General features: G+C 35.7%; 2 protein-coding genes across 3 annotated transcripts; one reads left to right on the top strand and one right to left on the bottom strand.

Annotated features, from left to right (window-relative positions):
- Window positions 1-576: 576 nt before the first annotated feature.
- Window positions 577-5113, bottom strand: LOC139968128 (large ribosomal subunit protein bL35m-like). Of its 2 annotated transcripts, none has more exons than XM_071972514.1 (4): window positions 4996-5113; window positions 3445-3628; window positions 2529-2651; window positions 577-1694 (listed from the first exon to the last, which is right to left on the bottom strand). In XM_071972514.1, exons 1-4 carry the CDS (start codon window positions 4997-4999, stop codon window positions 1364-1366), a joined length of 642 nt encoding a protein of 213 aa, XP_071828615.1. In that variant the 5' UTR covers window positions 5000-5113; the 3' UTR covers window positions 577-1363. The 2 variants fall into 2 exon arrangements, with proteins under 2 accessions (XP_071828615.1, XP_071828614.1); XM_071972513.1 differs by lacking the exon at window positions 4996-5113 and adding an exon at window positions 4790-4942.
- LOC139968116 (RNA-binding region-containing protein 3-like) lies at window positions 5015-15281 on the top strand. The gene is made up of 11 exons (XM_071972495.1): window positions 5015-5257; window positions 7060-7107; window positions 7320-7429; window positions 8076-8201; window positions 8804-8987; window positions 9386-9486; window positions 9760-9998; window positions 10435-10611; window positions 10995-11148; window positions 12943-13075; window positions 13750-15281. The coding sequence occupies exons 1-11, from the start codon at window positions 5120-5122 to the stop codon at window positions 13810-13812; spliced, it is 1473 nt and encodes a 490-aa protein (XP_071828596.1). The 5' UTR covers window positions 5015-5119; the 3' UTR covers window positions 13813-15281.
- The last annotated feature ends 17 nt before the right edge of the window (window positions 15282-15298 follow it).

Genomic DNA, 15298 nt, shown 5'->3' with positions numbered 1-15298 from the left:
TATTTTTATCTGGTTTCTGTTTCTTTTCATTCATCTCAATCTGTATTTCATTAACTACTGAAAATCACTTGTAGGATTTTAGGGAATCACTTCAATCATTAACATTCCAACATCAAAATTCTTCTCCCTCCACCCTCCCCTCTTTTCCCAGCAGTTTGGTGAGAGTGAATTTGGTTGGTAAAATTAGATCATTTGGAAACACATTACACATGTACATTTCGATAATGCTTAGGACTGGGATTACAATTCTAGTGGTAGGTTATTTGTTCCACATTTTCCAGCTGCCAATAGGAACAACCTCCACCTGACCATCTCCCCTCAATTTAGAAACAGAACTAAATATTGGCAGGGAGGGGGGGGGGGGGGGTTCTTTCTTCCCTTCTATCTTCCAAAAATCAGTGAATATCTTGAGAAGTCTTCACAGTTTCTGTACTGGCTGGTATTTTATATCAGCTTATACTGCAGCAACTTATGAATGATTTATTAATTCAGTTACCTTACGAGTGAAGCACAAAAAAGCAGATTCATAATCTTGACATGAACCACAGAAAAGAGAATCATAACTTCCTGGTAACGCCTGATTTACAGTACTTTATTTGCACCTCTATGTCTACAGTTGTACAAATCAAAGCCAAGAACAACATTTATGCCACACAAACCTACCAGTGATTCCAAAGGTTTTGTTTTACTTAAACGTAAGGCCACAAGGAAAGATGAAAATCTCAAATAGTGTTTTCATACATCCTGTTTTAAGCACAAATGATGTAGTGGTTTCCTACGCTAGTTAATTCTTACTATCAAGGTAAAGCCAGACATCAATTTCTTCATTGAGTAAATCCAAACAGCCTCCAATTATAAAGTGAACATTACCAGTAACAACAGAAAGTTCTTTGATGAGCACTTGGCAATTGCATTCCCTACCCAGAATACCTTTACAGAGTGAAACCGTCAATGATTCATGCTTGTCTTCTCTTTAATGATAGATATTGCCATGGCAACACATGAACTTTAGTCAAGTTTAGCCAACCAAGTCAATACATAAAGACTATAAAGTTAAGATTCTCCAAAGAAACAATCTGTTACTTATAAGCAATTCAAGGCAGATCTCAGTACAAAGGTCATAGGAAGAGCTTTAACAAGCATACTCATTATGTGTCAACGTGTGTTGAATGATTAGAACAACTTTTAAATTTCTCCATCCAAGCATGAAACAAAATGATTAAACAACCATGTATCATCATCCTGCTGTGTAAGAGTTACAGCTTTTTGGAATCTTTATAATATTAGCAATTTAGAGATCACCTCCAGGTAACTGGTCTCTCCCTCACTGTAAACTTTCCTTGGCATTGTCATGTGTACCTATTCATGGGTTGTACCTATTCACTCCAAATGAATCATGTATTTGTTGAGCTAGTGGGTCAGAGGATGATGGTTCCCGGGACTTCTGTTGATGCTGTTTCAAGTAGGCAAGACCGGGATACTGCTTCAGCCCGCAGTAATTCCTTTCTTGAAACTGCTGGAGGGGGTCATCAGGGTAATACTTCCTAGTTTTATATTCCATCGTCACCATCCTGTCTAACATTTTACTCTGGGTTTTATTGCAGAATATGAACTGTTTGTTACGACGGCGACGTTTCCGATGTTTTTTCCACATTTTACGTTGCCTACCAGCTATTGCCCGGAGCCAAAGTCCACTGCAATGAGAGAAGAGAGACAATGCTTTTTTATTTATAGTTTGTAACGGAACAATTTGGGAAAATAAATATAAGAGCAATAATCTCACCCGAGGCACAATATTAATTTTGATCTGTTGTAGAAGAATAAAAACTACTACCAATCCAGGTTGTATTTCTCTATACCAATTTCTAACATCTGATGCTCAACAATGAAATTGACTGGACTACTTAGTCTAATACACAGACTGTTTGGTAGTTTCCTCAGATGCCGAACAAAACATCAATCTGAAAACATACAAATTTTACCACCTCAAATAACATTTTTGGAATGCATTATCAATTTTGTCACAAATTTTTGGCTCATACAGTAGGGACTGTATGAGCCATACAGGGACATATATTGGTTGCGTGACAACATTTTACAACAAATAATTAACATTAAGGCCTGCACTGAGAGAAAGGTCATCAATTCAGACTTTAAAGTGAATTTATCAAAACCGCAATAGCTATAGAAACGATATCACCAATCAAATTTTTCTTCTTCCTTGTACTACCAAATATCACGCCTAAAAATTCTACCAAATTATGATGGTGGGATTATGTCTTCTTTCATATAAAAAAGTTGACTTCACAGTTCAAATAATGCTAGAAATAGTCATATCAAATAACTTTCAACATTACTAAAAATATCATCAGACCATTTTCACCCCAGAAAACCTTAAATATCACATTTTCAGGATATTTTAATAAACTATTTCCAATTAAAACAAATTACCATTATATGACTTTGCAGTTACCTAACCTAATGTAGTGAAATGCAAGAAATAGCTGTAGAGGAAAGTCCCAACTTACTTTGCAAGTCTGTAAAACCTAGCTGGTACATCTTCAACTGTCTGTTTTTGACCACTGGTTATGTCAAACCGGATTACTGTCCTTACAGACTGGACAAGAGGACCTTTCATTAGTCGGAGACCACTAGTCATAGTCAAAACAAAAAAACAAAATTAAGCCATCTTGTTTTCGTTGTTACAACAGTACATGAAAAAATAAAACAGTAGTGCTCAAGTGAAAATTTTTAACAAGTTAGAGCAGAAGAAATTCTTCTGTGATGTTAACTCCTTTACCAAGCTTTTCCATCTCCCTTCCATGCTTTTAACTTCAAATTAATCTGTGTTACATTGAAATAACTTGGTTGACAATACAAGCACAGATCGGCAAAAGTGTTTTTCGGTTTGTTCATCATAAAGTTATACACCATCCAATGGGTAAAGCATTTTTTAGTTGAATCTGAAGGTTGTTTCAACCATTATCCAATTATCAGACAACTCTCAAGTAAACTAATTAACTATAAATTTCTTTGAATCAGATTTAGTTCGGAATTATGTGTTATTAATATTAACTAACAAAAGGAGCTGTGTGACAAAATTATCAGAGCGGCATTAAATTTTGAATTGATAATTTAGTCTACATTTAGCAAACTATGAGTGGTGAGAAAGATAACTGTGCACATGGCTTGACCAATTACAACTATATAGTGGACAAGACTTCAAATCATCAGTAAATTATTTATGAAAACAAAATTCCAAGATAAGATATGTCATGAAAACAGGATGTCTAGTGAAAACTCTAAACATGAAGCACATTCCAGCATATAACAGCCAATAGATACACATACCAAACAAAAACACATAAAAACTGTAATAAGTCCGGAAGCCTGCATGGTAAGTATGCTATAGCTTTCAATGTTATCCACTGCATAATACAGTACCTGTTGTTAGCTGAGGCTGCTTTATAATACACAGGAGCTGGAAATAATCTACTAAGAACACCATTGCCAGGGAGATGTGACTGTGGAACGCTTGAGAATGCTCTACTGCTAACCTCCTTTTGCAAAATCCGTGCATTTTCTGTCAATGGCCTGGTCCATATCGAACTGAAGAGTTTTGTGGCACCTGAAATGAGTAGATTCAAGATACTGTATCAGTGAATGGAAACATTTAGTGTTCATTGTTTTGTGTAGAAGATGTTAAGACTCTGACCGTTGTCTCTTGTAAAATACTATGGTTCCTGTGTACAAAATATGCTATACACTTGTATGCATAGTAAGTTACCCATTTAGCATAGCATTTTGCAATGCAATACTGGATAAATTATTCCATGCAGTTCACTAATATTTCCACAAAAGTTAGAAATTTTTCCAGAATAAGATGACAGTCGATTATACATTACACATAAGCTTACAGTTTCAAGCTTTGTTCTAATGCTGTTGTTACTTTCAGTATTATTTAGGCCAAAGTATGGTAACCTTTAAGTTCTATAAGAAAAGCCATTGGTTAAGTGAAATCTCTGAAAGCAATGAGGCACAAAGAACATTTTCAGTGGTTTAGTAAATGCTTTGTTCAATATCTAGACTAGTTACACAATTAACTTAAGTCACAGAGGTTTCAGCACCTTAATGTATAACAAAATGATCTCAGAGGTGAACTTAACATCTTTGTGTCATGTGGTTAGCCTGGTTAACAGAAATGGCAGAATAAAACAACATTCCACAAACACTACATGAATGGTATCCACACAAATTCTTAGGCTAGGCTTACTTTCTTAATGAACTTGTGTTAGCTTACTTAATTATACTCTTTTCTTAAAAAGAAGATTGTTGGAAGTTGAAAGTGAAGTGTAATAAGTGCTTTACAGTTAATCCTATACCTAGCCTATGCAAGTTATTACAAGTGATAATATGAATTTCTTGGTTTAATTGCATTTTATTTGCAACCTGTTTTTGACATTGGTGAGCTATTATCAGCTTAGTTTGCATTGTCTAATAATCAAACATTTCTCAAGAATATGTACATTTCTTTACATTTCGCCCAGGCGGCGATGGCAAGTTCGCGAAACTAGTACTCTAGGCCTATATATAAACCTAGGCCTATGCAGTCTACAGTAGCCAGAACCGCTAGCTGGATCTCGATCGCATTTGCAAAGACAAATAGAGTTATCTACAGAACGGCATTTGGATTGCCCGCAAAAAGAACACTGATAGTTAATTCGGTAGTTAATTCATATCATATATCGTTTTTATGTAAAGGAAGAATGTTAACAAAACAAAATAGTACATGACGGTAGCAACTTTCTGCACATGGACGCGGCCATCTTTTTCGTGCTTCTCTATGTCAAAAATAACAAGGACTGTGGATTATTAATAATTAGTAACAAATTTATATAAAATAATTTTTATCTTTATGTAAAAGATCATTTTTACTATAAAGAAAGACAGTTTCTGAAGGACAAAAGCCCCTTGTACGTTTCTTAAAGTACATACTCATTTCATTTCAGGACCTAACTTTATTGTCTTCTCTGTATCTGGCAAATAAATATTCTCTAGCAAATAAATATTCTAAAACTGCAACTCCCGAGCTACCCATTCGTGGTAGGCCCATACGGTCATGGCGAGCGACGAAAGGGATCCGAAGACTCTTCTCATTCGACATTTATCAGAAAAGTTAAGTCGAGAGGAACGAATCGACTTTTGCAAGTACTATGGAGCTACTAATGCATCAGTTATGTCCAACAGAGGAAAGATGGTAGCGTACTACTTTGATTCCCAGTAACCGTCTTTATTGTTGTAGCCTAGCCAGGCTATATAGACTAGCAGACTTAACATTTTAACAAATATGATTAAGTACCATTAAATAAATGTTAGCCTTGCCTCGCACTCAATTGTAGGCCTAGCAAACACTTGCTTACCAGTCAAAACGTCCCTTTACCAAAACGTCCCCGTACCAAAACGTCCCCGCTTTTGGTCAAAACGTCCCCGTTGGTCAAAACGTCCCCGTAAGTCAAAACGTCCCCGTCTAATACATTCATTTACAGTTGTTGATATATATTAATTTTAAGTTATTATTTGGCTAAGTTATCGGCATGCAAGTTGGATTACAGGCGCTAAGTAAATCATGAAGGACTATATATCGTTTAGGGCAGAGACGGGAAAGGGGGCTGGGGCTTTAGCCGTAGTCCCCCTTCTATACCATCAAAAAATAAGAAGGCAGAAAAAATTCTGGAAAAGGGTAGCAAAATAGGCAAACAATCACGAAAATCAAAAATATAAAGTGTCTTCAGAAAAAAAAATAAACGTATGTGCTGTAGGAAAATATATATCACTTTCATCCAGCCCGTCTCGCATATTCCAAAAGTAACTTGTTGTACATAAACAAAACAAAAATTCTTTTATATTCCCTTCCCTCAATATCGTATATATTCATTCATTCAGAAACCAACTCGTGTTTAAAAAATCCTATAACCCTACAGCCCTCTTGCATTCCCTTTTCTAGTATCTTACCTCAGAAAATTATACTCAAAAATGTTTCCGCCCTCATAGCCGGCACTTCCCACTCCTAAAAACTGTGCTTTCAACCTAAACTTACTTATCCTTTCTCTTTGATTTGAACTAAAAACATCCACACTTGCATTCCAACTGATTATAAAAGCGGGGACCTTCTGACTCACGGGGACGTTTTGATTGCGGGGACGTTTTGGTAAAGAGCGGGGACGTTTTGGTCTGAAAAAAGCGGGGACGTTTTGGTAAAGGGACGTTTTGACTGGATACCAAACACTTAGAATAACTTACTATTAGGCATACAAAATAGTACATCTCATTATCTAATAACTGTTGGATAGTGGCATCTTTAAATCACATAGTGAAACATTGTGATAAATGCAATCACTGACCGACTTCATGACATCCAGAAAACTTTACAAGATTTGCAAATTAAGAGCGCACTAACCTAACGATGTAATCATTGTGAGGCCACTAACACTTGGGGACAACTTAGTACAACTTACTATTAGGCATACAAAATACAGTAGTACAACTCATTTATCTCAAGATTGTTGGATAGTGAATTCTTCAAATTCCATAGGAAACATCGTGATAAAGTGTAATCACTAAATGACATCCAGAGAAATTTCCAAGACTTTCAAAGAGCACACCAACGATGTGATCATTGTAAGGCCAGTAACACTTGGGGACATCTCCGCAATTTGCAGAAAGTTTGTAGGCTAGTATACAGTACTTAGGCAAGTAGGCATATGATAGGCACACTTTGGGGTCTTTGTTAGGTGGATAACTTTTGCAGATCAATAATAAAACATTGCAAAGAATCAGTGTGATCCGGAAAGGTTTCTGTGGTATGAATAATTGGATTTGAATGTTAATTCTGATTAGAATGTTAATTCTGATTAGTTAATAATTAGCCTAAAGCATACTTGTGACCAATAAAAATATGCAATATGGGAAAACTGTACAAGTCAACACCGAATTTGTCCGGAGTGACTACAACATAAAGGCGTTACATTCATTTCTTCTTTATGGATGTTTTCTCCCCAGAAATATTGTGCTTTTGCCTATTTCCCAGACCATTTCTCTGCATCAAATGTAAGTACTTAACTTATGGAGATTTAATTAAGTGAGAATTAAACATTTTATGTAACTTTTGTGATTATATCTGTTCGGATTCATCCATCTACATAGGCTTAATGGTACAATTAATTTTGGACATGGTGTAATCAAAAGATATTAAAGTATCCATGTAAACTCTATTGTTATCCACTCAACTCTTCTATACTGCTTTCCCTTGTCTTATCCAGGCTCTTCAAAAGCTCCACCAGATGACGATACACGGAAGAACACTGACGGTGGAGTATGCTAGAAGAAACGATAGTCACAAGCAGAAAACTGATAATGATACAATTGCAAGGTGATATATATGGATATCTCCACACACTCTGTGTTGGTTTTTATTTCAGATTTGGTTTATTAACACATTATCCCAAATTGATTGGACCCGCCTTGTATACATTTAAATATGTGGTTTGATTTCATCTTCATCCTTTTATGCGGTTGAGAACTATCAAGAGTTGATTGCACCAAGATCATATCTGACATATTACTATGAATAAAAACTCACAAGTTGGTCCATTATTTCAGAAGCTGTTTCCTCTGCTTACCACTGGAAATAGCATCTGTCGCTGATGATGGCAAAATATTGCAGCCTCTTTTCTTCTGCAATCTGTCTCCTCATTCAAAGTGCCAAGTGAAAGATTTATGCAACGACAAAGTATTCTTAGCTCTTAGTTTGTAAAATTATCAGAAAAGACAGCCCTTACCTATAAGGTCCAACTGGTGCACAGACAATTTGAGTTCTGGATTACCACTTGTATTTCACTAATTTATCATTTCTTTGAACACATTTTAGTGGTATTTTATTATATTTGAAATGACCACACGTATCATCTGTTAATATGGCCCTTTCTTCTCAGTGAGAAATACAAAACAGTACTTAACTATTTCATATCCTCTCTTCCTTACTTTCTTGTTTTGATTTCATTTCTGTCATAATGTAGAGTGGACAAAACAAAAAGTCTGGAAAATCAAAAGGAGACAAGAGATTTATCATCAAAGAAAATGCAGGAAGAGAAGGCATTTTTGGAGGGACCAATTAATCTGTCTTTATTGTCAGATAAGTTAGGGTAAGTTTGAGAAATTTGAACAGAAGTCACAATGTTACCTGAAGAATATTTTGCTTTCAAGTATTATGAACATTTAATTTGAGGTTCTTAGTTGTTTTCTGCAAATACATTTTAGATGCATCAAACTTATTAACAAACATTTATGGAATTAGTTCATTGGCAAGCACTGCAAAAATGTGACAATTGCAAGAAGATGTGTTCCAAAAAACTGATGTATTGCTTGTGCAATTACTTCTTGTGTTTAATAGTGTTAGTTTCTTGTGGGAGAGACGGGGGGAGATAAGCATGTGACTCCTAGATCCTTAGGAAAGTTCTGTCACACACAATATTTAATTTTAGTCAGGATATTAAGCTAATATAATTCAAGTGTCTGATGTAGATTTCATCAAAAGGGCCATTATCTAGGACTGGTTACTTAAAGTCATTATTTAGTACAAATGTTTTTCAGCCATGTAAGATAAAGTTATTTAATCTGGTCTTTGAAAACAATATACATATATATTATTATATCATAATTGTTACATCTGAATCCTTGTTTTAGTTCTATATATCCGTGTAGATGGTGTATTCAGTGACATTTTATCCATTTTGTTTCTTCACAGGTTGAAGTATCCACTGAACCCATCTCTCAAGTATAGTTATCCTAGACCAACCCAGCAGATTATCATAAACATTGCCAACACATTAGCAGCTGTTCCTCCTTTCTACAACCAAGTTCTCCATCTAATGAACAAGATGAATCTTCCAGCTCCATTCTCTCTCTCATCTTTTCCAGCTCCTCCTCTGGTAAATAGCTATCATTAAATGAGTTTCTCAATGTTATGCTATGTTATGTTGTATTATGTATTGTAGTTATGTAATGTTACATTATATAGTGTTAATTATGTATTGCTAGTTATGTTATGTTAAGTTACATTATGTTGTGAATTGTTAGTTATGTTATGATATGTATTGTTTGTTATGCATATTTAGTTATGTTAATTATGTATTGTTAATACTGCTATGTTGTGTTATATTATATTATATTTATTACACAGCATAGATATTCAATTAAGTTTCACTGTTTATCTATAATGCACCCTTGTGTAGATTGTTTGTCTTAACAATGACATTCATTTTCCTGTTTACAAATTAGTTTGACAAATGAAATGAAATTGAAACAAATCCTATTCGTCTCAATCCAGCCTCAAGAGGATGAGCCAAGACCACCAGAGCCGGATGAGATGGAGATATCCAGCGAGGAAGAATCAGAACTAGAGAGTGATGAAGATGGCGTGGAGAAGAGGTAGGGAACCTTTTCATATAGTTTAAATATACAGGTTGGATCAATTTGGTGATAGGTGAACACTTTGAAACATTGTCAGGCTTTGCTGAGCAATGGTATTGCAATTCACTTTAAAAAGAAAAGTTCACCACTTTTAATAAATAATGGTATTAAATATTACACTGAAAGTGTGGCAGTCAAACCCACAGAAATCGTTATGGTCAGTTAATTCCAATGTTTTTTTTCCCTAGCATCATGATTTTATTTTAAACTTGTCCCTCTTTTCTCTTCTAGATCAAAGGATGTCTTCCCCATGAAGCGCCCCTCCAAACGAAGAGTCAAGAAGCCGAAACGATCAAGGATAGAGCAGTTACTAGCTACGGCCAAACCTGCGTTTAAACCAGAGGCTACCTCTCAAGCGATCAATCCATCTGAAGTCTTTGAGGAACCAGCAGTACCTCTGAAAAGACCAGAGATTAAATTATCTGAGGGGATTGCTGCAGCTCTAAGCAAACATACGGACAGTGAAAATGGTAAGTATTTGTGTTGAAGTCTTGGGAAAGGAGAATCCCATCTGTCTTTATATATGAGTAATAGATAAAGTAGTAGTAGTAATAGATAAAGTAGCAGTAGTTATGGATACAAGCAATTGATAAATAAAGGGAGATCAGAGGCTCATCTGAGTCATCACAGTTGTTCGTGAGCATTTATTATTTTTAACTTTTGTAGTAAAAAAAAGAATTAATTTCATATAGTGTTGTTGCTGGTAAGTGGTTCCTGATTGTAAATTAATTCTATCATTTTCTGTCTTAAGCTCACAAACAGGTACACTTACTCTTAAGAATGACACGAAAGGTTTTTTTTTTTAATTCCAGTTGTTTCATTTTTAGGTTACATTGTAATTCCCCTCATTGCATACTGCAATTCTCTAATGAAATTAAAGATAATTTTTCATGAAATATTTTGAAGAACCTCCTCAACCATCGGAATCAGCAGCTGGGCCTGGTATCGCTGGTGGGTTTGGAACATTCACCCCGGCTCTTCCTACAGTCAAGAAAGATGATGAAGGCAGCGAGGAGGAGGAGGAGAATGAGTCAACGGATTACATCACCAGAGAGCAGCTGAAAAACAGATTATCCAAGGAGGGTAAGAACCTCTCGCTGGTCATTGATTGAATGGTATTGCAAGCCATTTGCCTCACAGCGCCCCATAAACATGGATCTGCAGTGACTTAAAGTAACACACCCCCAACTAAATGAGACTATTTATGATCAATTGGTTTTACAGTCTTTTCAACAGTTTTCTATCACAAGGTAAGGGCCCTGCTTAGCGAGCTGTAACCTTGTTCGAGTATATTTTGCTTCTAATGCTGCTCCATGAGGCTGATACATACTTATTTTTACATCAATTAAGTATTTGAGATATACACACAGCTCTCTGAAATACCTCAGCTCTTTGTGAAATAGATGACAGTAGAAATGACTAAGTGTCTCCCATCAAATTGTTCCCCATTTTTCTTCTCTTTCCAGAAATGAAGAACATGTCAGTTTTCAAGCGATACAACCCCGGTGAACCCAACACGAGACTTTACATCAAGAATTTATCCAAACAAGTAGAGGAGAAAGACCTGAAATATGTCTACGGTAGATACGTAGATTGGACGTCAGCTTTAGATAAAGATATGTGAGTGTTAAATATGTCTACCAGAGATACGTAGATTGGACGTCAGCCTTAGATCAAGATTTGTAAGTGCTGATGTAGGACAACTTGCATTAGAAGTAGTATCATATTTGGAGATGCTTCAGCAAACTGGTTATCACACATTAGTGAGGGTGCCAGTGGTTTGCACAAAGGGGTGGCAGAGGGGGAGAGGCATGGACCCACCATCATCAGTCGTGGGGAGAAACATACAGTCAGAGGGATACATTATTATTCAAAGTTCAAAAGTACGTATTAGGACAACTTTGCCTTTAGAATTAATTATAAAGCTAATTATAGTCTCATTATGAGAATGCATCATTTGATGTCTTAACTTTGAATTTCTTTCTGGTAGAGGACACCCAGATCCCCCTACATGGGAGTCGCATTCGACGACCACACAGCCACACCCCTCTTTCGTTAAACATTTGATCCGCCTACATCCTGTATGTAACGGTTCATTACTCTACCAAAATTAGTGGGTGGGGAGGGGGGGGGGAGGGAATTGGCCTCCAAGTCCACTTTTTGAATCCTGATGCATGAGGTTGCTGAAACAGCCTACACTGCGTGCATCATGAAATTTAATAGTATTTTAATTGAGTTTTACCAAATGAAATAGTCCATATGTGAAGTTATTCTATTCATCTTAGTTCTCTATATGTGTTCTTGGTTTATAAAGCAGCTTAAAGGATTGGTTCAGGTGTTTGACATGTCTATTTTGTATGAAAGAGCACAAAAAGAACAGTGAAGAAACTACCATGATAGCATGCTCTGTTAAGGAGATATGCCACTTTGAAGATATCAAAATTTCTTTGAAAACGACAAGTGTAGAAAGACTAACTGTGAGGGTGTGATGTCACATCCTCACTTCCTTAACATTTGTGAATATTTTTCTTTAAAAATTATTTACATTTTTTAACACATTTGAAAATAATATAATAAAAAATTCGTCAGATGTTTAATCTCAAATACTTCCTTTGACAAATATGAGATCTCCTGACATATCTTTTGGTTGAAAGTCATGAAATCTCACAAAATATTTAGAGAAAAAAGAAAGACTTTTCAGGAATGTGAGGATGTGACATCACAGCTAGTCAGATTTCAGCAGTTTCTACACAATCTGATATTTGAACAGTATTGTGTTTGTTTTATTGTCCTCTTTCATATAACACAAACATGTATGACAACTGAACCAATCCTTTAAGCTTAAGACTTGATTAAAGATGATAATATCTGAAATCATAACTAAATCCAATAAATTAATCCAACCATCATCTTGTATCTATACGTGTAGGAATGCCTCAGCCTACGGTTACAAATCATAACTAAATCCAATAAATTAACCCAACCATCATCTTGTATCTATACGTGTAGGAATGCCTCAGCCTACAGTTACAAATCATAACTAAATCCAATAAATTAAACCAACCATCATCTTGTATCTATACGTGTAGGAATGCCTCAGCCTACGGTTACAAATCATAACTAAATCCAATAAATTAACCCAACCATCATCTTGTATCTATACGTGTAGGAATGCCTCAGCCTACGGTTACAAATCATAACTAAATCCAATAAATTAACCCAACCATCATCTTGTATCTATACGTGTAGGAATGCCTCAGCCTACGGTTACAAATCATAACTAAATCCAATAAATTAACCCAACCATCATCTTGTATCTATACGTGTAGGAATGCCTCAGCCTACGGTTACATCATCAGTGTTTGTATTTCTCTCCTCCTCCTCCTCCTCCTCCTCCTCCTCCTCCTCTGAAAGGTTCTCCATACAGCTGATGAAGCAGGGTCGTATGAAGGGCCAAGCTTTCGTAGGACTTCCCAGCGACTACTCAGCCAAGAAAGCAGTGAAAGAAACAAACGGCTACCTACTACATGGCAAGCCTTTAGTTGTGGTAAGACATCGGGCTAATATTAAATACGACGAAACAATATATCTGTAACTTAAATAAACATGATTGAAAGATAATGAGTAGCTAGTTGATAACGAGTCATGTGTTTGAGGACCATTTCTTATTGCCAAGTTGGTGGTATTTGGAGGCTTCAAACAAATCTATGCTGGGAACTAAGAACATGAAATTGAGTCGGGCTTCCCACATAACTCACTGGGATATATTCATCTCCAAATAGTTATAACATGATGTGACATTAGTCAATTATATAGTGAAGGATAAGACACCCTTACTCAACAGCACCTGTAAATTATCAGCTGATTTAACCAGCAAATTGCTTTTGCCGGGTTTCTTTATAGAATTTAATTTAATAAGATCTGCTTAGTACATATGGTTATTTGTGCGTGTGTGTGCTTTGTTAAATTTATTTATTTGTTTTATCGCCAATTGTATACAATGGGAAAGGAAGTCTCCTATAAAGTCTTATAAAGACTTAACAAAGTAGTTTGGCCTTAAATACTGTCAGAGGACATTACACAGTGACATTGTGTTTAATAATAATTGTCATGTATGTGATGGTGAAGGGTACTTTGAGAGACTAGTTCTTTTCATATCATATGCTGTTTGTGTGACAGACCTATGTATTAGCTTCTGTGTTTATATGACCTCATCCACAGGTGTTTGCTAGGTCTGCAAAGCCCAAACCAGTTCAGGAAGAAACTAAAGTAAAAAAGAGCTGAAGGGATGTCAAAATGAAGACAAGCTGTTTACTCACAGCAACAGATTGCCATTCCATCTAAGCTGCCAAGAGTAGGCAACTTGCACCACACTGGAGAAAGATGAACATCATGCACCTGAGTGTCCTCTGGCTAATGACTCAAGGCTCAGTAAGGTCTGACCTGGGCCCTGACATTGCAGATGGGAGAATCGAGGCCCATATGATGGATTGAATATGGCCAAGAATACTTGAAAACTGAAGAATGCAATGACTAGTGAATATCAAGTCTTCTAGAAGTTTAATGTCTTGCTGTTTCGTTTTCACAACTTTGGTTTCAAATATGAAATACAGGTGTAGGTGCATATTTCAAATGTTTTGTAAGGGAGATACTAGTTTTTGTCAGTTTGTGATGTCACACTGCAATGATGATGTGAAATTCCTTAGTTTTCCCGTTGGTTTTTGTTTGTTTCATATTTTGATGGTGTTAATTTAAGTAGTATGATTGTTTCTGACTATATTGCCATTGTATGGTAGTGTTAAAACTTTCATTTCAGCAATGTCCTTTTCAAAAGCCACCTTACTCAAGGAAATGATCAAATTAATGAATAAAGAAGATACATGATATACTCTAGATACTCTGTAATGCCATTTGTGGTAAATAATATGAAGGAAGAAAGGAAATGTCTCAAATGAAACCATACTTTTGTTTGCTATATTGGGAATTGTTCAGCATATGTATCTTTATGATATTGATTAATCATGATGGCTGGATTTGACTGCTTTTAATGACAGCATTTAATGACTGCTTTTAATGGTAGGGTGAGTGATCTAGTGATCTACCCACGTTGATGGACCAGAAAAGTGGTTTGGACACCCACATATATGTATCATACATAGCAACATATTTCCTGTATGGAGAACCCCTCCATCCTCAAGTGCTTATACAATTATATAACAAATTGATAAAATCCAAAGCTATAACTTGGTCATTCTATGTGCAGGAAAATCACTACAAGTGAAATTATCAGTTTCCTAGTCTTTTTTTCAACAGGTTATTTTATAATCTTTTGGTTTTTCAAAGTTGTTGATCATGGAATTGTAACTATTGGATTGGTCAATGATACAGGTATTGAGACATGTAACTTGTCATGACTTTCCAATTAAACACAAAAGGTCTGTATTTTGAAGCGGAGAAGTGAAGTTTGTTTCAACTCTTTAAGACGCCTAATGTATTGTTAGGGAATGTTTTCTGTTGAATTGTCATTCCTTGGACACAATTTTGCTATGATTCAAAGAACAGAAATTAATTTGGAGCAACCACTGGAAACTCTCTTTCTTACATTGTTTTATTCTAGTTACCTTGTAACACACAAGTTCACTGAGAATCTTGAGGGTTTCCTATTGCTATAAATTGTCCATCAAATCAAATCAGATCTGATAATTACTTTGTACACTATGAGCAAATAAAATGATTGTAATTTGTCAACCTGTCTCCCAACATACAAATA

Source organism: Apostichopus japonicus, chromosome 5 (assembly GCF_037975245.1).
Source record: "Apostichopus japonicus isolate 1M-3 chromosome 5, ASM3797524v1, whole genome shotgun sequence".
Lineage (NCBI taxonomy): Eukaryota > Metazoa > Echinodermata > Holothuroidea > Aspidochirotida > Stichopodidae > Apostichopus > Apostichopus japonicus.
The sequence above is the reverse complement of the archived record's forward strand: the minus strand, read 5'-3'. Positions and strand labels throughout refer to the sequence as shown.